This window comes from Dipteris shenzhenensis, chromosome 5, assembly GCF_047967505.1.
Source record: "Dipteris shenzhenensis isolate YYH24624 ecotype China chromosome 5, Dip_SZ_1.0, whole genome shotgun sequence".
NCBI classification, from domain to species: Eukaryota; Viridiplantae; Streptophyta; class Polypodiopsida; order Gleicheniales; family Dipteridaceae; genus Dipteris; species Dipteris shenzhenensis.
The window spans coordinates 2,441,129-2,464,605 of record NC_141600.1 but is presented as its reverse complement, the minus strand read 5'-3'; the positions used below and the strand labels follow the sequence as shown (position 1 = coordinate 2,464,605).

General features: G+C 43.9%; 1 protein-coding gene across 3 annotated transcripts in view; it reads left to right on the top strand.

Annotated features, from left to right (window-relative positions):
• LOC147901489 (uncharacterized) overlaps positions 1 to 23,477 on the top strand; it is a 69,959-nt gene that overhangs the window by 35,310 nt on the left and 11,172 nt on the right. For 2 of the 3 annotated variants that reach the window (XM_087375008.1, XM_087375009.1), the window contains 3 exons: positions 5,056 to 5,114; positions 5,217 to 6,323; positions 15,956 to 16,087. In XM_087375008.1, the coding sequence (XP_087231134.1) occupies positions 5,056 to 5,114; positions 5,217 to 6,323; positions 15,956 to 16,087 (1,298 nt within the window). The remainder of the gene's footprint in view (positions 1 to 5,055; positions 5,115 to 5,216; positions 6,324 to 15,955; positions 16,088 to 23,477) is intronic. The other variant, XM_087375010.1, reaches the window with a different exon arrangement.

The window sequence follows — 23,477 nt, the reverse complement described above, 5'->3', positions numbered from 1 at the left end:
TCCTTTTTTTATCACACTACATTTTCTGCACGTGGTTATGCAATTTTTTTAAGTTTTAGCTTGCTCCTTGTAGAGGAGCTCTCTAAATGTAAACTAGGTGAGCCATGTCCTATTTTTTAATGTTTCTTTCAAAACCCGAATGGCAGCTTATGCTTGGGTACTGGTGAGAATACAAGCATAGCTTTGCTTACTAGGTTATATTTATGTTTTATTTTTGTCATTTACAATTAATGTTATTTAAAGTTGCTTCCAAACTCCCTTCTTCCCTTTGTTCTTTCACTTGTTTATAAATTTTTAATTTGTAATATTGAATATATTTGGTAGAGTTAAAGGTCCTACCTTACAGTAACCCTACACAGTGGAATGATCTCGAACTCTCGCTCATCTCTCACACAAGATAAGTGCACACGCATGCTGAAACCTCACTCAGAAAATATAGAAGGAAAGAGAGAAGAACTCATACTTTATTCATCCACAAACGTGGGAAAACATGCTCATAGAAGAGTGAAACAGATCCAGCAAACGGGTGCTGGGTAAAGCTACAATCAAGGATGATTGCTATTGCAGCGATGTACAGAAATGTATCTCTTCTAACACTCCTTCAGTCTGTGCTGGCTTGGAGGGCCTCAGTGGCGGAACGGAGTGTGCAAGAGACCCCTTTATATTGGGGAGGAGGGGGCCTAGAACCCTCCCAAAACTGACTGACTCAGTCTGCGGACAGGCGGATCCTGTCTGCAAACTGACCGCAACCCAAATCTGCCAACCCGTTTGGACTGGTTGCTGCCTTAAGTCCGTGCCTGGTGCTGTCCGACTACCAGCCTTTAAAGAGGCTCTGGCATTCCCCTTCCAGGCCTCTTTCCTGCCATGCAGCTCTACTAAGCTGCACCTGGAACCCTTCTGTCAGGCGGCCTCACTGTCCTCACAACAGATGCAGATGCCATCTGCAGGCAGCTCCAAACATTGTGCAACAGCCCCACATGGGTATTTACCTTACTCAGGTCCACTAACCCTTGTGCTTCTCATATGATGGCTTACACTTGGGTTAGTGACCAGTCCTTTAAGACCCCCTCTCAATGACTCAATTGTAGTCCAATCCCCATGCGTTGAGATGGTCCAACTGCTCTTTGGGATGAGCCTTTGTGTAGGTGTGCAACTCCCATGTCCTCCAATATCTGTCTGAGCCGACTACTCTGATATGCTGGCAATGGTGCTTCAAGACACATTGTCGAACATAAGAATTGGTTCAAGGTATTGCAAGCCGCACATCCCACTTCATCGATGACTATAGGAGATAGGAGGAGGTATTCAGTAGAAGGGGCTGGGAGCATTCCATTCACCACAGATTCAAGTGAAGACAAGGTGCTTACAAATGGTCTCTATGTTCCTAATCTTTGCAAAAATCGTCTTTCTATTAGCCAGATCACAAAGAACGGGATGAAGGCCAAATTTGATGAGGGAATAGTCCTAATCAAATCGAAGGATATGAAAAAAGATATGGCAAGAGGAAGGCATTATTAACCCACGTGGATACAGGCAGTCGAAGTTGTGGCATGAGAGGTCGGTCATGTCAACTTCTACGGGACTCCCTCAGAGATTCTAAGAGTTGGATGGACATCCACACATTGCAAACAATGTAGATGTGTGGATGAACATCCACACATTGCAAACAGTGTAGATGTGTGCTATGCTTTCATGGAGGACAAGCGTGAAGGTCTATGAGACTAAAGATAACTGATACAATGAGCATAACGGTGGCGGTCTCAAAACGGGCCAGGCAACCGTTTCTACAAAAAAGAGGTTATGAAGGACAGACAGTGTGTCTAGTCCTGATACAAAAAATATGTGTCTACCTCCAGATGATACAAAAAAGAAGGGGGGGGCACCAAAAATGGGGCAGAGGGGGGAGATACAATATATATGAGAGAGAGAGAGGTTAACGTCCACGGGAGGCCTCACGGGCCTATGGGACAAAGTGCGAAGCTCACCAAAAGGGAAAGAACCTCATACAAGGCACAGACCGCTGGAGCAAAGGGCGCGTAGGACCCTTGTTGAGTACTATGCTGAAATAAAGAGCTCAATAGCTCAAGCAAAATCAAGTATAAAACATATTTGTGTGAGAGAGAGAGAGAGAGAGAGATGTATTAATGTCCGCGGGAGGCCTATGGGCAAAGTGCACAAAAAAAAGTAGACTCATACAAGCCTCAGTGGGCTGTAGCAAAGGGTGTGCTAGGCATAGTTACCAGGGAATGGGAATGTATCGGGAAGAGGGAACGGGGACAGGAATGCCACATCATATGACACATCATCAAATCACATGGAAACATACCAAAATATTCAAATAAAATGGGGGCTTGCAAGGGGGCTGAGTGGGTGAGAGGAGGGGCTGAGTGGTTGGAGCAAGTAGGAGCAGCAAACTACGGTCAAAATCATGGCCAAAAACAGCAATTAAGTGACTTTTTCCACTCCTGTGACTTGTCAAAAGCCGGAATGCAATTTGGGAACGTTCCCATGGAGTTCCCTCATCGGGGAGCATTCCTGGATGTTCTGTGACGTTCACGTGTAGTATGCCTTCTGGGAACGGCGTTCCCACGTTCCAAGAAGGTGGAACAGCGTTCCTTGGTAACCATGGTGCTAGGGCCCTTGTTGAGCACTAATCTATGCTAGCAAATTCATAACCAGTCAAGCAACAAGCTGAATCAAGTCAGAGCTGGGACTCAGAAACGGGCACAGTGATGGCTCTTTGGTGAGCTGTGAAAACATCTTGTATTTGCGTATGTCGAGCCGTCTCGCGCTGTGGCGAGGGGCGTAGTCTCCTCGATCTCTGAACTCTCTGGGCTATGTCCAGGGTGACCCCTCGTCTCTGTCAGTCCCCCCTGAGGAGAACTGTGATGGGTCGGACCCTAATTGATTGTGCTCTGGGCACTCTCTGTCTCGCACGTGATCTCTGCGTCCCTCTCTCAATGGCACCGCGTCGGCTCTTTGTTGATCGAGGTTGACCTTATATCAGCTAGCTCCTCTTCCTCTACTCCACTGTGTCTTAGAGCTAACTCATATGTATAGAAGTCTGTGATGTGTCACTGTGCCCAGTCAGCCTCCATCTGAGAGAGAAAGAAGAAGAAGAAGAAGAAGAAGAATATATTATCGTCCTCTGAAGACAAAAAATCGGCCTATGGGACGTGAAACAATACAAAACCTTACATACATAAAGACTCCTCCCTCAAAGGGGAGGGTAATAAGAGAAACTACCTTTATGTCTAGGTTAGTTTTTGTGCTTGAAAAGCTTAGATACAAATGTTCCTAAAGCTGAGGGTGACGCCTTATGTAGCAGATCAGCAAGTCTGTTATGTCCCTCAAGAAGAGAGCTGAACTTTTTCCTAATGTGTGCATAGTAAGGGCATATCATTACCATGTGTTCTTCTGTTTCTGGCATACCCTGGTCACATAATTGGCATATTCTGCTCTCTCTTGGCATGTCTTTCCATCCTCCTATTTCCATTTGCAGCTGGTGTGATCGGGTGCGAAGTGAAGCCAAAGCCCTCCGCTTATGCATAGGTGTGCAAATGTAGTTCTGCGTGGCTGACTCCTCTGCCGTATAAGTGGGCCAATATTGGGGGTTGATAAATGTGCAGTAGTATTCGAACTTATCTCTATTTTTAGCTGTTTGCCATTTCCTGTGTAGTGCATTCAGCAGGTCCCGATGAAAAGCATCTTCATCCACCTCCTTTGGTGAGTAGTTGAAGTACTCCTCTACCTCCCACTTCCTGAACCGATTTCTCAGATCTAGTGCCCATCCAGATGCCAAAATCTTGCTCTTGTTTGTCTTTTGGGGCTTTTGACTTTCTCCCCATGCCCTCTTTGGCAGCCTTTCAGCATCCATGCCTTTGACCTTTGTAATGTATCTGAGTACCTTCTTTAAAGCAAGTAACTCTATGGGTAAGCATCCTGTCTCTAGAAGTAGCAGAGAGTAGGGTGTAGTAGCCTTGATGCCAAGGTGTCTCCTAATAAAAGATTTCTGCATTTTTTCCAAATCGTTCCATTTCGAGGATGATATACTCTATTACTGCAGTCATTTTCAAATTGGTAATACTTTCCCCATCCTGCATCAAGTCTCCGTTGCACACAGCTGCTCCATCTGAGAGAGAGAGAGAGAGAGAGAGAGAGAGTCTCAACTAGCCTATTTTCAAAGAACTGGCTCATTGCCTAGGGAATCTGTGAAACATGGGCCAACAACTAGGATGGAGGAGTATACATCCAGCGAATGCCTTGCTGAGTGAATACATAAGAACATCTGCGAGCCAAGCCTTGCAGAAATGGGCACACCTCTCAGTGGTCGTCCACACCCCCATATGGCACACAATGTGTAAATAATATCTTGCAAGATGACAATGAGGGTGGTTGCCAGGGACACCTTGATGGCCTCCCATTACCAAGCTGAGGGAGTGACCAGTGATACTGGACACCATCTCCCATAAACTGTTTTCTAGTGAAGACATAGAATGTTGGGGAACGTTGCCGGGAAGGAGTCGTCGCATTGTGTACCTCAATCCGGAAGACCCTCTGTCCTTCGATCTTGTAAGCTGGTATGATTTGATCGATGGAGAAGGCGTGAACCCCTTCTGTCAGCCAATGCTTCCACACCCCAAGTGAAGTCTGCATCCTTTGCATCTTGGTTACGATCCAGAGGGGCCCCCCGCCAAACCCACTGTGCTGTTGGGCAGCTCCATAGACAATGTGCAGGTCGGATAGTCTCCAGATGACTATCCACACAGTGTTGCACTCCCATCAACATGCATCTGCTCCAACCATGGACCGATGGGCAATCCTACATGGGCAACCATTTATAAGAAACATTTTCCATTTCATTTATATTCTTGTAAAGCTCTGGTTTAAGTTAATTTTGTTTCTTGCTGGGGTCGATGCAAACGATACTTACATATGGAAATTTTTTTGAGCATATGCGAAATAATGAGGAAGGTTTATTTGTCCTGAGTAGACACCATCGTGAGGATGTGGGTTGATATATTCTTTAACACGGGCTACTTTTCTGCCATACAGGGTCACAACATTTAGATGGTGTTGAAGCTGAAAGGAAAAAACTTCTTGCTCAATTGAAGGTAAGCTGTTTCAGTATAATTTCTCTTGCACTGCGGAGACAAGTCTAAGAAACTTTTCATCTCTAAACTGTAGGTGTTAATTCTAATATGTTCTGGATATAGTTCCTTGATGTGATCTTGCAGAAATTGAAAGATGAAGAACAACAGAGGTTATCTTCAGAAGAACTTGGTGGTGCCACTTGCTGTGCTGAGCTTGCAGAAGGCAGTGGGGACCATGTTAATCAGCGGATATCTACTTGTCTTGATTTGGATTATAAATGGGAGTATAAGTCAGATACAAACATCATATCTCCTGATGTTTCTGATGATCCTGGACGAAAATTTATGCTATCAGGGGGTCAAGAAAATCGCAGCAAAGCAAGCCTAGCTGAGCTAGAAAGCCCTTTAAGCACAAGTAAACAAAGCTGGATAACCGCTGCCAATGAAAGCTCTCAAAGAAACAATGCAAAGCAGAGAAGCATGAGTGATGATAGGAAAGGACCTTCAACAGGATGGGAGTGTGATCTCTTGACAGGAAATGTTTGTTTGGATAATTTGTCCATTCGTGAGCTGCATGAAGCATTTCGGACAACATTTGGGAGGCAAACATCTGTAAAAGATAAACAATGGTTGAAACGAAGAATTTCGATGGGTCTAAGAAGCTTTCATGACGTTGCAAATAGTAATGTTGTACTAGATGGAGAAACCCCTGTTGTTGATGTGAAGAATGCACATGCTTGGGTGAGACCATGTAGCAATTCACCCGCAGAGCAGCCTTTACAAGGGTCTGGAGTAGCACAGATAGCTGGGAATAGAACAGGCGAAGCAGTGAGTTTACATCATACAGAGCCAAAATTTCTTGATCACAAGAAGCGTTCGCATCGAGCATTACACCAATCTACTATTACAGCTGCAGATAGGAACCCGGAAAACTTTGAGGATAAGGATAAGGTGCTTTTTACTGGAGATATACAAGGGAAAAGGCAACGCAAACCAACTAAAAGGTATATCGAAGAACTTGCGGTTCCTGATACAAGGGAAATGATTGGGAGATCAACGGCTAAAGATTCTGATCAGGAAAACTTTAGTATGGAGTTGATTGATAAAAGCCATTTGGATGAATGGGAGGAGCAAAGTGGCTCAGTGCATACCATGGTCTATGGGATGAAGTTCACAACTGGATACAGAGGGCATCGGGGACGCCCCAAAAAGTATGGAAATATGGCTTTGGTAAGCCTGTGTTGCCTAAGCTTGTTGAATATTAAAATAATCAACACACCTTTTATATGTTGAAAGTGTCTTAATCATGTTGACTCTTCTGTTAAACTGCTGCAGGAAAATATCATGAGGAAATACAATGAGTTCATGCAACTTCTAGTGCTTGAATGACTCTCCTCGATTTTAAAAATGTCTATTGGCCAGAGCCTCTAGAATATTACATCTCACTCGCTTGAAAGGTAGTGAGTCGGTAAGGTCATTTATAATAAAATCGAAGGGCAAGCTTATTGGATTTGCAGATGGCTGCTTGTGCTTGTATATGAAGAAAGCATAAGAAGCTGCCTGCCCCCTTCACCATTGGATTAGCGTCACGACAATGTGATTGCCTCTAGAGGATCTTGAGAGGAGAGACCATATATGTTGGAAATGCCATCATACAGTCACATTGCCCCTTCTTGTTTGGTTAGGCTCCCAGTTAACGCTAGTTGTGCAGAAATAATAAGGCAATTCCCATGTTCTATTGGACTTCACAGGGGATATGGATAGTTTTTGATAGAGTTTGCATTAGGTGGGAGAAACATTTAGGCTCTCCCTTATTGTGTACTTATTTGTCTGTAGCTAATTTGGTTCTCTCGTAAATGGTAACGCATAAGAAGGCCCTCCTAGCATCTAGGAGCATGCTCTGACCACCGTGGGGATCTTAGCGACTCTCTACAATCTTTCACCGGAAACTAGGTGGCTCACAGGGAAATGCAGAAACCTTCGGGACCATATATGTCCGTACTCTTTGTTACTAGTTTTCTCATTTTTAGCTCTAGAACTCTATGGTCCTTGTCTAGCACTAGTAACAAAGAGTTTGTCTAGAACTCTCTGGACCTTGTCTCTTGTCAGACGTAGGGCCGCTGCTAGGAGCCACCAGTGGGTCACATGCATAGACCATTGTCAGCTCTCTATCATAGGTTTCTTGTCATCACGGCCTGATTCATTGTTGGGCCCCCCTTGAGCTTCTACCGTGGCCATGGGCCTAGATTTTCTCTCATGTAGTAGATGTGATATGATTTGGTTATGTTGTATTCGTTGCGGGTGATGATGCCTGGTTAGAGGCTCCACCCTTTCAGCTCATTGTATCAAGTTTCTTTTAGTCTCATAGACCCTTCGGTCTTTCGAAGACTTCTTATAGACTTTCTCTCTCTCTTTCTCTCTCTGTGTCTCTGTCTCTGTCTCTCTGTCTCTCTATCTCTGTGTGTGTGTGTGTGTGTGTGTGTGTTTGGCCTCTACATAGATGAGCTCGAGACAATGACGCAGACACAAGGGAGGATGGATGCTCTCTTGCTGGCACGTTGATTTGGATATTGTTGTTCGTAGATGATGTGGCTCTTTTGTCTTCCTCAGGTGAGGGGCTCCAGAGACACCTTGACCAATACAATGGAACTGCAGCCTAAGTGGCCTCCCTTCCTTTGTTTTCTTCACTCTCTGTGGTCCCAAGAGCACAGGGAGGATGATAATGCTTCAAAACTAATGTTTCAACTTGAGGTTAGATGAAGGAGAGTTGGGCCATGACTTCCTAGTGAAGGCGAAGATGCTTAGGGGTCAGCTTCAAGCAGTCGGTCACAAGGTGGATAGTAAATATTAGCCATTCTTCTAGTCAATAAGCTTCCGAGGAGCTAGCGAGGGTGGTTGATGACTCTCATGGCTAGAGGACGAACCAGGCCGCTCACATCCGAGGAGCTAAGTCTATTGCTGCTTCAAGAGGAAGCTCAAATGAAGTTGTATGATAGAAAGGACAATGACGATGGCGATGAGAAGGCTCTCATAGAAAGCCGACATTCTAAACCCAACTAACGTACCACTTTCATCGGCGAACAACCGAACCCTTGGGACCTTATTCAACTCCAGGATGTGATGAGTTGACATCGAGGTGCTTTAGTGCTCCTTCGGAGTGCGTTTCTCACTTCCCTCACCCTGTCGAGCCCGTAGGGCAATTTTACCAGGTTGGGGGAGAACTTGCCTATCGACAATCCGGTCCTTGGCCTCACTCACGGGGTTTTTGCTTCAAGGTGGGTACTACGAGCCCTCTGCCAGACATTGATCTCGACTCAGAAGGTCTAAGTTTACTGGGAGAGTGGCCAAATGGTTAAAAGCGACAGACTGCAAATCTGTTGAAGGTTTTCTACGTAGGTTCAAATCCTGCCTCTCCCAACGGCTACTACATAGTCAAATCGGTTTCCATCGGACCCGGAACGGGGGGGAGTAGGGCATACGAAGACAAGACGAGCCTAGCCATATGTACAAAAAGATCTAAGGATACGAAGTGTGGATCTGATATTCCAAATTCAAAAAGGCAACAAGCTTCCACGCAACATCACGCCTTGTGATCTTAGCTCCGCTAGGATTACACACTCCCCCCATGCCAAGGGGAATTCTGTTTTCATGAGGAATCTCGAACTCCTAGTCTTTAACTGGGGCTTCTTCCTTGAGTCTTGTCACAATCGCACACTCGACGAAAGAGCTTTACAAGTGGCATTGCCCTTCCTTGCTAATGCGACATTTTTCACTCACGCGATATTGTTGGATCAGGCCATATGCTCCGGGTGCTAGAGCCAATAGTGGAGAATGCCGACCAAGCTCTATGCGGTCACGAGCAGCTCTTCAGGCTTGAAGAAATAGTATTCTCGCCGGATACGGACACCGACGAGGGCGATGGATGGACACAAATTTTGATATGTGAAATGATGTTTTTCTAGAGATTTTAGTAGTTTGCTTTGGAATTAGTGTTTGTACAGGTGCTCTTAGTGCAATGGAGAGTGGCCGGTGAAACCTTTTATGTAAACAGAGGGGATCTCTCATTGCAAAGGCTTTTGATCCTTTTGGCAAGATTGTCCTTGAGGCTAGTAACAAAGACTTCGATAAGTTCGAGTTATTGATCAACAGAGGTGATCAGGAGGCTTTTGCAGATAGGCCCAATTGCTTGATGCTGGAAGGATCAAATCCTATCAAATGGAGACGAGGGATATTGAAGATAAGAGAAAGATGACATTATCAATTGGAGATCAGTGGGTGAGACACTCACTCTAGAGTTGGATGGCTACTTACACTATGGCTTGGTTAGCTTTTTACTTCAAAAGTTACTAGTCTACCATCTTGTAACAATGTTGCATGGATAGTAGCATAGTCACTGGCATTTATTTCAACCTTGAATGGTTTACTAAGATCTACGATTTGCAGCATAGGAGCTGAGATTACCTCATGTTTTGGTTGGTTGAAACATGCATCAAGTTCCTTTTTCCACAAAATGGGCCACGGTACTCATTGTACTTCCCTTTTTCCAACCCTTTAACTAAGTCTAACAAGGGTAATGCTAACTTAGCATAATTCCATATGGAGGTCAGAAAGAAATTTACAAATCCAAGATATGATTTGGCATTGGTAATTGCTCTTAAAATATGTCACTCACATACTTTTTAACTTTTTCATAGTCAATACGAGCACCATTTACTGAGATGACGTGTCGAAGGTATGTGAGTTCTCGATTCAAGTATTCACATTTGCTCTCTTTCACAAAGAGCTACTCTTCTCAAAGTATGGACAGCACTATCTCTAGATGGTGTCCATGCTCCGAAAGAGGAATGAAGATGCAATCCAAAAAGATCACAACGAACTTTTCCTCTAGATATGGATGAAGCAAATCGTTCATCATCTGTTGGAAAGTTGTTGGTGCGTTAGTGAGTCCAAATGGAAGCACCAAGTACTCATAATGGTCGAATCACGTACGAAACGTGGTCTTATAAACACCTTTTTGAAATATTCTTTTTTTTTTGGGTTGAATAAAACTCGCAAGAGCAAGCTCAAGGTGGTAATACATCATGCAGTGCATGAAAAGACTCCTCAAGAAGAGGTACAAAATAACCAAGGTTGAGGCTGAAAATGCCATCTCAACCCTATGGAAGACTCTGAGAAGAAGGGAGAGCCCCTCGATTCCCTAAGGAAAGCAGCCCTCCGAGCAGAAGCTACCCGAGAGGATCCTTGCATGCTCGTCCAGATGGCCATTTGTGTATGTATAGTGTTTGTCCATTTACTGGCCATAGTGTGAGAGGGATGAACCTAGGATCCATCCAAAGCCTCTGTGCACCTGGTTCTCCATATATGCCATGCTAAATTGCTTGCTAATATCTCCCAAGAAGAGCCCACTGAGGCATGCACAGCCCTGAAGGGTGAGGTAGGAACGTCATCCAGAGAACAGGGCTCTACCAAGTGTCGTCTGATAGCTATCGCCCATGATGAGTCATGTCTGTCAAAGAAGACTTGAGGCCCCGAAAGGGAAAGCCAAGCAACTGAGCCCCAATTCATGAAGAAGGGGGAAGGAGCAAAATAACTGAAAATCCTGGCAACCCCCTTCCATAAAACCCCTGCCTGCTTGCAATTCCCATAAACAATGCTGAATAGTCTCCATAGCACCACGGCAACAGGGACAAGTAGGGTCAGCCCCGAACTTGAATCTCCATAGGTTCTCTGCAATCCCACCATGTATAGAAATCCAGAAAAAGAGAGTGATTTTTCTATTTCTGTGGGATTTCCCGAGTCTCCTCCAAAAGTTTTTTCTGCAGATCAGTAGAAATGTGAAAGGCATCCCAATGAAGAGCTCTCTGGAGAGTCTCCAACCTCTACAACTGAGCTGAAATCTCTTGGCATTGCTAACGGTGTAACGAAAGAAGGGGAGGCTCTTCTCTTGGTGCCCTTTGTCAATCTAGTCCTACTCTCTTGGGTCCCACTGCCCATTCTTAAATCAATCTTTGTAAAATAATTGGCTCCACATAACTGATCGATGAGATGTTCATCCTTGGTAAATGATATTTATTCTTACCGTTCTAATATATGCACAAATGCATAGAAATGTCTCTAGCACCCCAAGGTGACTTGCTCGGTTGCACTTGACCTAGCCGGAGGTATTTCTGAAATTCCGCATCAAACTAGCCTTGTAAGGCTGCATGAACATAAGCTGCACACCAAGCACAATTTCGATCTTATTTTCAACGTTCTTTTTAGGTTGGTAGACCGTAGGGAAGCTCCTTTGGAAACACTTTGACATAATCTCTTGGAATAATTGAGCCACGGGTGAATCATCACTCCGAGTGCTCCGACTTACTGAGTCAGTCACCGTACTGACTTGAGTAGAAGTTTAAGCCAGCTGATTCTCATCATAATGATATCTAGCAGTGGGTAGTCTATATGCACACTCTAGCATTGAAGTATCAATGCGGGTGCCATGGCTGAAATATCATTATTAAAGATATCACGAAAAGACTTATCTCTATTGCTATTTTTTTAGACAGTAAATAAATTTGCAATGAGAAATTTGCTTCATTTGTGTGTTTATCCAAATAGTGAGACACATTATTATTTAAAAACAATTTGGGTGTTTTAAATGCACTAGAAAATATTACATTCACCTGATTGCAATAAGTAAAATGTTTCCAAAGCAGAACACAAATGTTACTCAATCTAAACACACGAATTCACATCAATAACACCATTGGCCCACAAAGATCACTATGAAGAGCAAAAATCTTTTCATTATATTGAAAGTGAACCACATGAGTTAGATATTCAGCATGTACAAAAGGGCTCTTAATGAAGAACGACTCCATTTCCAACAAAATGTCTACCTTAGCTCTTCCGAGTTGTCTTGAATCTCCACGCAAAGATTTTGGGACCATCTCCTCCTACATTTCAAAAGCATCAAGTGCACGATTGACAATGTAGCGGTGGCTACTAGGAACCGTTGGGATGCAAAGTGTCCACACAAGGAAGCATCAATAAGGCTATGAGTACTTCTGTCATCAAGTAAAACATGAATTGGATGCCCATTATCCAACCTCCCTTGCGGATGAAATCTGGGGTCCAAACACATTAACATTGCTCACAACTACTATAAAAAAAAGAACATCAAGACTAGCAATGTGAAAAGTATTTCTTGGAGTCTTGCTGGACGCTACCAAGTGGATTAGATGCAAAGGCATCGTCAGAATCAGTTTCCTACTCCCGAAGAGAGAGCCAAGTGAAGTACTCAGAGGATACATACAAATTTTCATATGACAAAACATGACACGAAAGTCTATTGGAGGCTTAAAGCCAATGTTACTGCATCCCAAGCACATACCCAATTTTTTGGCAAGGCTATGCTGAGTTTGCGGTGCACCTCTCATCTACTCAAGTGGGAGTGCATATACTCAAGTGTACGCTCCTCCTCCTCTCGTGAATATATCTCAGGTGAGAAGTTCGGCATCCCATTGTGAAGACACTGGGATTCTTGACTCTTCTGTGCAACAGGAGAACCTGCTGCTGCATCATTTGCATCTGCTGGAACATATTTTGCAGCAGTTGAGTGTCAATCTGGACAACTTGCACGCTTGGTGGTGCTCATCGAAGGGATGAGCTCCTTCTCCATTTATACTTTATAAGCTGTTGCAAGCATGCAAAAAACCAGCAAATAAACAATCAATACAATATGATGATTATTCAAAAGAGTAGATTTGGGATTCAAAATTGATAACTGAGAAATTTGAGGCGAAGAGAACATGCATGAATCCCAAAAGAGAACATGGATCAGAAATACCAAATTCTTGCATGCGTACGTAGCACATGTTTCTCTATCTAGAAATCTCAACGTGTATGAGAGCAAGCAGGCTGGTCGAGTTCTAGAGTAGAACGCAAGCTGGGAGGGTAGGTGAGGCAGAGAGAGGGATTTGAAATAGATGGTAAAAGGTAGGAGCAATGTGGGATTGTGAAAAGTCCACATGTATTGGCTACAGTGATTGTATCACATGTATACCTGACTGTGCATGCAAGACCTAACTCGGTCACTTAGCCACACATGTAGCCCATACATGTGGGTTTTTCGCAGTTCTCCTTGCTCCTGACTTTTATTGCTCGTCTATTTCAGATCCCTCTCTCAATCTGGCCTACCCTTCCAGCTTGCATTACACTGTAGAACTTGACAGCGTGCTTTGTCATATGCTTTTGGCCAAGCTATTGCCTGTTGCAGCCGCTCCTGTCCATCCTTTGCTATTCCTGATTCGTGGAGTTAGCTTTGGATTTGATTTCCAGCGGCCTTTTTTCAATATCAAGCACCTAATCCACTCTTTTCTGTACAGAAAAAGCCCATCTTCTCGTCTTTTCTCTCGCAAAAATCTCTAGTATGTTGAGATTTGGGATTTCTGCTTGAAATTTTTAGATTGAGAGGCATGTTTTGTTTATACATACAATCAGAATTGGTGATGTTGCATGTACTCTTCGAATAATTGTCTTTGTATATTGATTGATTATTTGTTGTTTCTTGCATACTTGCAACAGATTACAAAATATCAATATGAATCCTGGAGGAGCTTAGCCCTTCAATGCTCCTAGACCTTTTGCACCGCTAAGTGTGCAGGTTTCATAAGCTTGGTGTTACGGCAAAGCAATGTACCAATACACAAGTCATGAGAAGCACACACGAGCTCCACTCATGCTCTGAAATTGTGCACAAACTCACTCAAATTCAGCATCTTTTACTTACGAAAACTAAAAACGGACTTGCAACAAATAAGCACATATAAGAAGCAAACAGACAATTTGAAGCAAGGAGGCCGAGTAGGCTCTACTTCCAAACGAAATACCCTTATAGTTTAGCCACAACTAATCTAGGGGTACGACACACCCTTCTATCTACAAGCTATCTACAAACACCAACAAGAGTTAGATGACAAACACACAGGGACACACATGGTGTAGGCTAGTGCGTCACTACCCAACCATAGATCCTCTCAAGGATCACCTATGAGCTAGAGGTGAGACGATCTCAGACAGGGAACTCTTAGCTAAGACCATGCGTCCCATACTGCGAAGCCCCATCCACACACAGATGATGTTAGAGAATCATAGGCCTGGATGGGCTCTATCCTAGCTGTGTATTCTCAGGAGGCCCCACTCATAAGAATGCCCCAAATGAGCTAATGCTCACACTTCTATAAGCATAGGGTGTCTTAGGTGTCTCAACCCTATGGCGACCCTAAGTGTACCAAAGGTATGTCAATGTCCTAATTGTCCGAGATTTAGCTACATGACCCTAGGTTAACTCGACCTTCTTAACACTAGCCACATCATGTCCAAACGTGGACATAGCAATATTGTTACTTTGTGGACTTCTAGAAGGGATTTGACATGGTGCCACATGCTCATCTTCTCATCATGCCTAAACAGGAGACGAGATGGGTTATAGAAAGTGAGAGAGACTTTCTCAGGGTGCCTCCAATCACCAAGAGGATGTACAGAGCAACCTATGGGTAAAACAAGGTACACGCTATCATTGACCTTGGTTGGCCTCTACAGTGAGTTGTCTACTTCTACTCTTATTGATACTGTAGGAGAGGGGTCTCTCTTGGCCCAGTCTATGATGCTAATCTTTAAGTACATTTCATTTTCTTCCACTTGTGCTTACATAGCATCAGTGTGCTCCTCTTGTGTTTTATTGAAGTATCCCTTTCTCTCCCCAAGTGACTTACTTTATACTTTTAGAGTATTCAATCTCTATTGCATTGCTTATTTGCATCTTCGTAATTAGACAAGTCCTTAGTTGGTCTTGCAATGAGGAGAAGCACACTCTATGCCTAGTTATTATGTGCGTAGCCCATGTCTACTTCCTCTTTTTGTTGCTTCTTGCTTTGTACCACAGATAATCTGCTGTTTCCAGTTTGGTAACAGGTGAAGTATAAGTTTTCCCTTGCAGAAGCTATGAATTAAGGCGCCCTCACTTTTATGAGTCGACCGGCTCAGAAGTGCAACTTGTATGCTAGAGGATGTGACATCATGGAAACTTCACAATGAACCTGATTACACTCAAGTCTTTGAAAGTGGCTGTACGACCTTCATGAGACCATTTCATACATTAACTAGATTAACTATATTCCGTCCAAAGCTTATGTTCTTTGTAAGCATAACATGAGCTTTGTCCTTGCTGATAGCAAGCAAGAGGCACAAGCACATTTGTTCATCCTTTGGGGGAACAGCTGGAATCTGAAGGTCAACCTGCAAGGTTTATTGTACTTTCATATTCCAAGATGGATTGACACAGTGTAGGAAGCCTGTCCAATTGCATGAGAGGCTACTTGTCATGAAGCATGCATATGTTTTTGAAAATCTGGCTCAGTGTGCATATGAACAAGGATTATCACTGGACCATGCCCCATCTTGTAGAAGGGTTGAGTGTCTGTCGTTTGTGTTTTGTATTGTGCGTTCTTGAATGCAGTTGAAAAGTTTTATCGGGAAATGGCCAGGCTTTTGATACATGAACATTCATGACGCTCATTCTGATATGGAGATAGAAGATGGATTTTAGACCATGCTTGATGGTACATTGCCTTGTTTTCTGGTGGACAAGAATTGTTATTGGTAGTCACAATTGTTACCCTGCATCTATATTTATTATTACTTCATCTTTTTAAATAAAAATCTTGGCATCATAATTCTGTGTAACTATATTGATAAAGGTTAATCTGCAGGGATAGAATTGGGCAATTACTCATATTTTAAATTATTGTTTCCATTTTTCCTGGATCACTTTCGTTGTGTTTCTTATTGTGGGTTCTATGTTGGGTTTATCAAAACAGAACTGTAAATCAACTGGAAGGGCTGCACAACTTGTACGAAAGGCAATATCTGTACAAGCTTCCAGGATGGCAGTTAAATCTACGGCATCCCAATCCAGATTTAAAAGGAAGCCTCCGTCTGATAATAAAATGGTACTCTCCTTTTTTTTTCTTAGAGTCAAGACCTCAACAACAAGAATGGCTGTTTGAGATGGTAGGGATACCATTTGATCAGCTGTAGGCTGTAGTTCCCCTTTTTAAGAACACATTTTCTCTAGGGTTATACAGCATGGTAACATACTTATGCTTGGCAAGAATTTAGCACATGCATCATTCCTTATACATGAGTCCCCCTTGAGCTCCGGAGAAATGGTAAAGATCTAACAAATTGGCCTTTTAATAGAGTTATGAACACTATGAATGCAATCTGAACATATATTTGGGCACCAATGATGTAAGTAGGGAGATTGACACGCTTGTCCATTTGTTACATTGCAAATGCTTATGCTTCGAAACCTTGTGAATGGACTTTTTTTTTTCATGAAAAAGACTTATATTATATGAATGAAAACCACAACAGCAAGCCCAAGGTGGAAATGCATTGTGCAAGGCATGAGGTAATCACCCTAAACAAGCCAATGAAAAGCTCCGCATTGCTCCTTTGGATCGCAATTGCCACCCATAAAGCCCACCACCCTTGGGATGGCACTCTCGCGGCTGCTAAATCTCAAGCAATGCTTACTGCACCTGCTCCTCCTGAAGTAAAAGCCATCTTGAATATGAACCTCCTTCTAAGGGAGTCCACAATGGGGCTGTTCTCAGTGAAGCACAATTGGGAGTGATCTCACATCATTGTGCCTACCAAAATACCCGTGGCTTCTCCTCTGCATCGCCTAATCCCCCATGTAAAACTTGTCAAGGTACTCTAGCAGGCCATTATGCCTCGGTTGGCTGAAGGAGAAAAGGGTCACCTCCGACAACCCGAGAACCGACGCTCGGGAGGCTCAGTCGATTGCCCCGGGAGGCTCATTCAATGCTAGTCAAACACATATGAAGCCACTAACTAAGAAATCGAGATACAAACTCTACTATTCTTGCCTACTACGGGGGACCAAACCTGGGGTTCCCTCCTCGGAAGAAGGCAGTAGCGGCGGCGTTTAATATCGAATGCTGAAAATATATGCTCCTGAATCAAAAGAAACTCCACTGACCGCTACCACAGCCCTCTGCAACTCCTGACAAGCTATCAACTGTTGTGGTTGTTAACATGCATGTTGTGGACCCCGTGCAAGTTCCAACTCACCATGACTCATGGGGAGGAGGGGTGGTGGTGAGCAAGGCCCTCTCATGAGTGGGATCCTGAACCACAACCTCGTATTTTGTGACTTCGAAGGCGGCTTTGAAGATGAGCAATCCTCATTTGTGTGACGGCGCGTCAGAGGCATGACAGGCTCAATGGCTACCTTCAAGCTCCACCACATCATAAAGGAAGCCTTTGTAGGCTAGGTCAAGCAATAGAAGCTCAAAAATGGAAATGAATTGCCGCAAAACTGAGAGAGGAGGCTCAAGAGAGAGCCAACATAACAAAACCCTAGGTCTAAATGCCCTAATTGGACTAAGTGTCCTTTACCTAGGTGGTACATGTACTAACTGTACCAACAGACCTAACTGACTGTAACTAGGCCTACAAGGCACATACCAAGGAATAAGTGGCACCTATGGATATCCCATAGAATGGCCTACAAACCCCCCTTCGTGGTATGGGCTGAAGTATCATGGTCATGACTTAGGATACTTGAATATCTAATGTCATGGTTGCACATGTTCATCCTATAGGGATATAGCAACCTATGACTATACAAAGTACAACAGATCAAGTCACAAAAGATACTAAGTGTAAAGCTTGCCAAAAAGCTTCAAACTTAGGTCGAGGTAGATTCGTAAAAAGATTTGCATAGATTCCCGGAGTTTCTTGCTCTCATAGGCCACTGCATGACGATTCTGATGCAATGCAACCCCAACACACTTCCCACAAGCATCACAATCCACATAAAATGGCTGATACAAATCAAGAACTATCAAGATTGGTTCTGTGGTCAAAGTCTCTTTGAGTGTGGTGTATGTTGTCTTTTGTGGAATTCGCCATCTGAAAGCTGGATTTTTTTTAGTAAGGTCGTGAAGTGGAGTGGCTATGTCCGCAAGATGCCTGATAAAACTTATGTAGTAAGAACACAGGCCTAGGAAACTACGGACTTCATGCACAGTTTTCAGCTTTGGCCATTCTTGAATGGCTTGGATCTTTGCGAGATCCATCCGTATTCCATCTTTGGATATTATATGTCCCAAGTAATGGATCTCTCCCAAGAAGAATTCACTTTTCTTGCTGTTTGCATAGAGCTGGTAATTTCTCAGCTCTCTTGAAATACTGTAGCAAGATGTTCCTTGTGCTCTTCTTCGGACTTAGAAAATACAATAATGTCATCGAAGAAGGTACCTGTGAACTATCTGTAGGGTCGGCAGATGTGATCCATCATCCTATTGAAAGTAGTTGGGGCATTAGTCAATCCAAAAGGCATCACCAGATACTCATACAACCCAAAAGTAGTGCGGAACGCTGTCTTATGCACATCTTGAGGCTGTATCCTCACTTGGTGATAGCCACTCTTTAAGTCTATCCTGCTGAAAATTGAAGCACCATTTAACTGATCTAGCACATCATCAATGCGGGGAATAGGGAATCTATTCTTGATGGTCATTTTGTTTAGTGCGCGGTTATTGACACACATACGGAATGAACCATCTTTCTTCTGTACAAGCGATACAGTGGAGCAAAAAGGAGAAGAACTTGGCTGAATCAGCCCCTTGGACAACAAGTCTTACACCACCTTGCCATAATCTCTTCTCAGTGAGTTTCACTAACTCTGTATGCGGGCCTATTTGGTGGCTCACTGCCAACAGGAATGAGTTCCATGCCATGATCTTCAGGTCTCTCAAGGGGTAACTCCCTTGGCAAAGCGTCTGAAAAGCAATCTTTAAAATTTTCAAGAAACTGAAATTTATTTTGATCTGCCTCACTTATTTTAGCATGCTTTTCAACATCTTTCTCTTTTACAAAAACCATGTAAGCTGAAAATGCAGACTTTATTTCTTATCCAATAGAACTATTTGATACAATGGGAATAGTTCCCCTCTATTCCTAGCAACCACATGCTGTACTTTGCCCCTATGTACAATGTATGTACAAACTCCATTACTCTCTCAGATAGAGTCAATTTCACTGCCTTGCGATGGAACCAAGGCATACCCAAAACCACATCGTGATGTTTCAGTGGTGGAGATATGAAGAAGTCCTCCTGATCCACATAACTCTGTACATGAAGACGGAGCTTCCCTATCAAAGGAGTGACTAGCATAGGGTTCCCACAAAACATCTGGTCAGCCTCGAGAGCCTTGCCCAACTCCTCCGTCTTTATTCCTAGCCTTAGGGCTAATTCTATATCCCCTAGATCAAATAAAATCAGCGCTTTCTGGTCTCTGATCTTGCCCCATGATAGCAGCAATTCTCGTTCCTCTGGGTTTGAAACACGACCCAGTACATTAGGAATTCCTCCCGCCATTGGTTTGTGCGGTTCCTGTGGCTTCTCTGCCTCTTTTCCCTTTGGAGTGAAGGCTTTTCTGGGCACTGGGCAGCCACATGCTCCTCTTTGCCACATCTGAAGGATTTACCCTCTTTTCTGAAAGTTTCAATCTGTTCAGGGGTAAACTGTGGTCTTCCCTTATAGGGCTTTAGTACTTGGTTTCTCCTCGGCTTTTGAGGCTGAAATCCCCTCTTCTGAGCTTTGGGAAACTCTCTTTTCTCAAACTTGGGGGTCATCGACTTTATATCCCCTGGTATTCCTACCTGTAGTGAAGGCACAGTAGTAGGATCTTGCATATATATAAAATTAGCCGCATTGGCTGAATGCATAAGATCTGAAATATCTTTGGTATCTTTAGTGCTCACTTGGGCTTGTATCTTTGGAGTGAGTCCTGCCCAATACTTCCTGAGTTGAGTCTTGTCAGAGATTTTCTTGAAAGGTGAAACCTGCAAATATGAGTCCCAAAATTTCTGATTATAAGACTCAACTGTATCTTGTGCTTCCATATGCACTCTCTTCCAATCAAGGAGGACATGGTCCCGAAATTGCTTGGGAATAAATTGTTTATAAAAGGCTTTCTTGAAATCCTTCCATTTCTTGGGAGTTGTATAATTAGCAATTTTAGCTATCCACCATGCACTAGCTATACCAGTCAAATGCAAACCAACCATACGAAGTTTCGAAGACTCACTGAAATTTTCTAGACCATCAAATTGCCTTATGAATTGCATTGCCGTCTCAGCTTGACTATACTGGCCATTGTATGTGGTAAATCTTATTGACTTCCCACCATCTTTGAACTCTTCAGTCTCTGCTTTCTTGCCAGACTTCTTCTTCTTCTTTTTCTTATGCTTTGGCTCTGAGGATCCAGAAGAAGAAGATGATGTCGACGATAAAGAGGCAGAGCTAGAAGACGAAAACGAACTAGATGAACTATGCACAAGAGAACTGATTGAGTCGAAGCCAGAGTTTTAGATACAAAACACCTAGCAAAGGGACTCAAACCATGCGCCTCCATAGCTGCTGGCTTAGCATCCAGCCCAGGCTTGATTAGCGTCTTTGTTGCCTTATCAGGAATTTTGTCATTTGCAGCTTCAACACTTGTGGCATCTGTAGCCTTTCATACTGCTGAGTCGTGCTCCAATGAAACCTTCATCTGAGCCTTCCGTCAGTTCGCGATTAATTATGAGACCCCAAAGGTCTACAGATCTAGACGTGAGCATCCAAAGCAAATAACCTACGTCATACACCTTGCCTCACACGTGAATTTCTCCATTGATGACTAACGGGACTCATTCGATGCAATAGCGTTGACACTACTCTTCCCAAATTTGATCTCAACGTTGACAAATCTCCTGCAATTGTTCTTGTATAAAGTCAAGAATTTCTTATGTGTTCATCATGTCCATCATTCACCTGGACTATCTGCTTGAGTTTAGAGTCAACAGTATAACGCATGTTGACTACAACGCTCCAACCTAGGACCGTGCCGCTTTCAGAAAAAGGGCAGGCCTCGCTCTGATACCAATTGAAAACTTTGTCATCACTGCAAGCTTCATTTTTTGCCAAAACAGTTCTCTGTCTCTCACACAGCACAATAGGGCCTAGGACAAATTGTTGGGCTGGACCCCCCCGAAGGTCTTTATTCATTGAAAATTTTTTAGTACAGAGAGTTCAGCGTAGAGCTGTGTTACACAAATTCCAAACGTGAATCATTTTTACAAAGAGCTCAAACCTCATTCATTTGGCAACCTGCCAAGTGTCAAATTGTAATCTACTTTCCGAATTACATGCCACTAGGGGCAACTCTGGAGTCTTCGCAGCACTTGGTCACGCGAGTGATCTTCGAAGCGCTCGCCTAGCTCCATATTGCTTGGTTCCTCAATCCTTCTTAGTACTTGTAACCATTAACTAAAGCGCACAACCATGGCACCCATTAATGGTCAGCGCTTTGCATGCAAATAATAATCTCTAGACTAATCCTGGTCACTGTGGGCGTCCCCACCAAGCAAACTATGTGAACAAAACATAGAACACAATTCTTGGTTGACCGAGGTCAACCCTCTTGGTCGTAACGGCTTGACCATCAGGCAAAGCGCCTTAATTATGGCCAAGTCTCTCCAACCTAAGTTGGCGCACCTTGGTTAACAAAGTTAACCCTCTTGGCGTAAGCTAAGTCTCGTTGCACAAAGTCCACACTCACTGACCGGAGTCAGCGCCTTGGTTCTTTGGCTAATTGTTGTTAACCATCTTGGTCGAAGCGGAGTCTCCCTAATCGAGGTTAAGTATCTTTGACCAAAGTCAAGATTTTGACCAAATGAAAACTCTTTGAACATAATTAAATAAATGAAGAACTCATTAATTATGATCAATAAATGGTCAACTTATTCTTTGACTTTGAAATATTTACAACTTGGTGACAGGACGTCCTAAGGGAGAGCCACCTATCTGCACCCCCTGCATCGTGTCGTCGCACGCTATCAAAGTCTGGCTCTCTGCTTGTGGTGCTTGGTGGCCCTCTTGCTAGGCTTCTTTCTCTCCACCTTGGTCCAAGCCCCCTCGAAAGGCTCCAACCATGGGATCTAAGACTCTTGCTGTTGCGTGGATGGACGTTGGGCTCTATTGCGTGAGTCTCCCTTACCTGCCCCTAACGAGTCTAGGGGAGTAGGGGGCTTGGCCCAGCAGGTCTCCCATCTGCCTGTATCTAAGGGATTAACCTGGTAAACCCGAATCCTCAACCCCTTGTCGCAACTCTCCCCCATCAAGGGTCTGAAGGTAGATCTCCTCAGGAAAGGTCTTTGGACTTTCTACTATCATCTTGAGATGGGTGACCCCATCATTTGCCATGACCGAGGCTGCTGCGAGTGGTAAGGACTCTAGCATTGTACCAAAAACACCTTCAATGGAAGGGAGGATGGGCCAGTACTCTCTCGAAAGACCTATGAAGCAGAGCATCACCGGGAAAAATAAGGCACGTGATGGCTCATGTCCATGTCATTGATTGTGAAGCCGTGGTACCAAGGAATGAAGTAAACAAGGTACGGGCCGAGGAAGATGGGACTCTGCTCCACAAGGTCCAGGGTGGTGCTGGGGGAACTTAGCTGGAGAAGGAAGACTCCTCTCTTATACATGGTAACCTACTCTAATGATAAACTCACCTGAATCCAATCACACACGTGACTCCTTGTGGAGTGAGTCCAACTATCATGTCCACTTCCTGTCCTAAACTGGTTGGAGTGCATGCTTCACCTTCTGCTCGTCTACTAGAGAAAGAAGAACCTTAACAGCTTGGGGAGTCGAGGGTGCTGCCATTTGAGCCCCTCTTTCCAGACCAAGGGCGCCACCAAGATTTGTTCTTTAGAAAGTAAAAACACAAATCGTGTGCTGCCAAAAAGAAAAAGGGGGAAGGGGGGGCAAAAAAGGGGGAAGAGAGGCTAAAGAGGACTAAGATCCTCACAAAAGGCTGGCTGGAAGGGCCAGCACAGCAAGAAAGAGCTCGCTGCTGAGGAAAGAAGGCTTGGGCCTCAAAAAGCTCTGCCAAACGAACTGAAAAAAACACAAGCAGGCTTAGGAGAGCACTAGGCTGTGAGGGCTGCTCTCAAACCAGAAGGGCAGCTGAAAAAGGTGCCAAGAAAAACCAGTTAACCTTCTTGAAACACCATGGAACTAAATCAAGTATCAAGAGAAGGGCAGCACAAAGTGATGAGACGAGTTAGAGCTCCAGCAGAAGATCCGTGCCAGCAAGGGGCTGCCCGGGGCCGAAGAGTAGACCACGGGCCAACAGGAAGACCAAAAAGAAGACTCAAACTACCGCAGCGCCTCCAAGGGGCTGTAGGGTCTGCAAGAGACCCAAGCAAGCTCTCCACAACTCCTTGAAACACTGAAGGAGGCTCTCGCAACCTCAG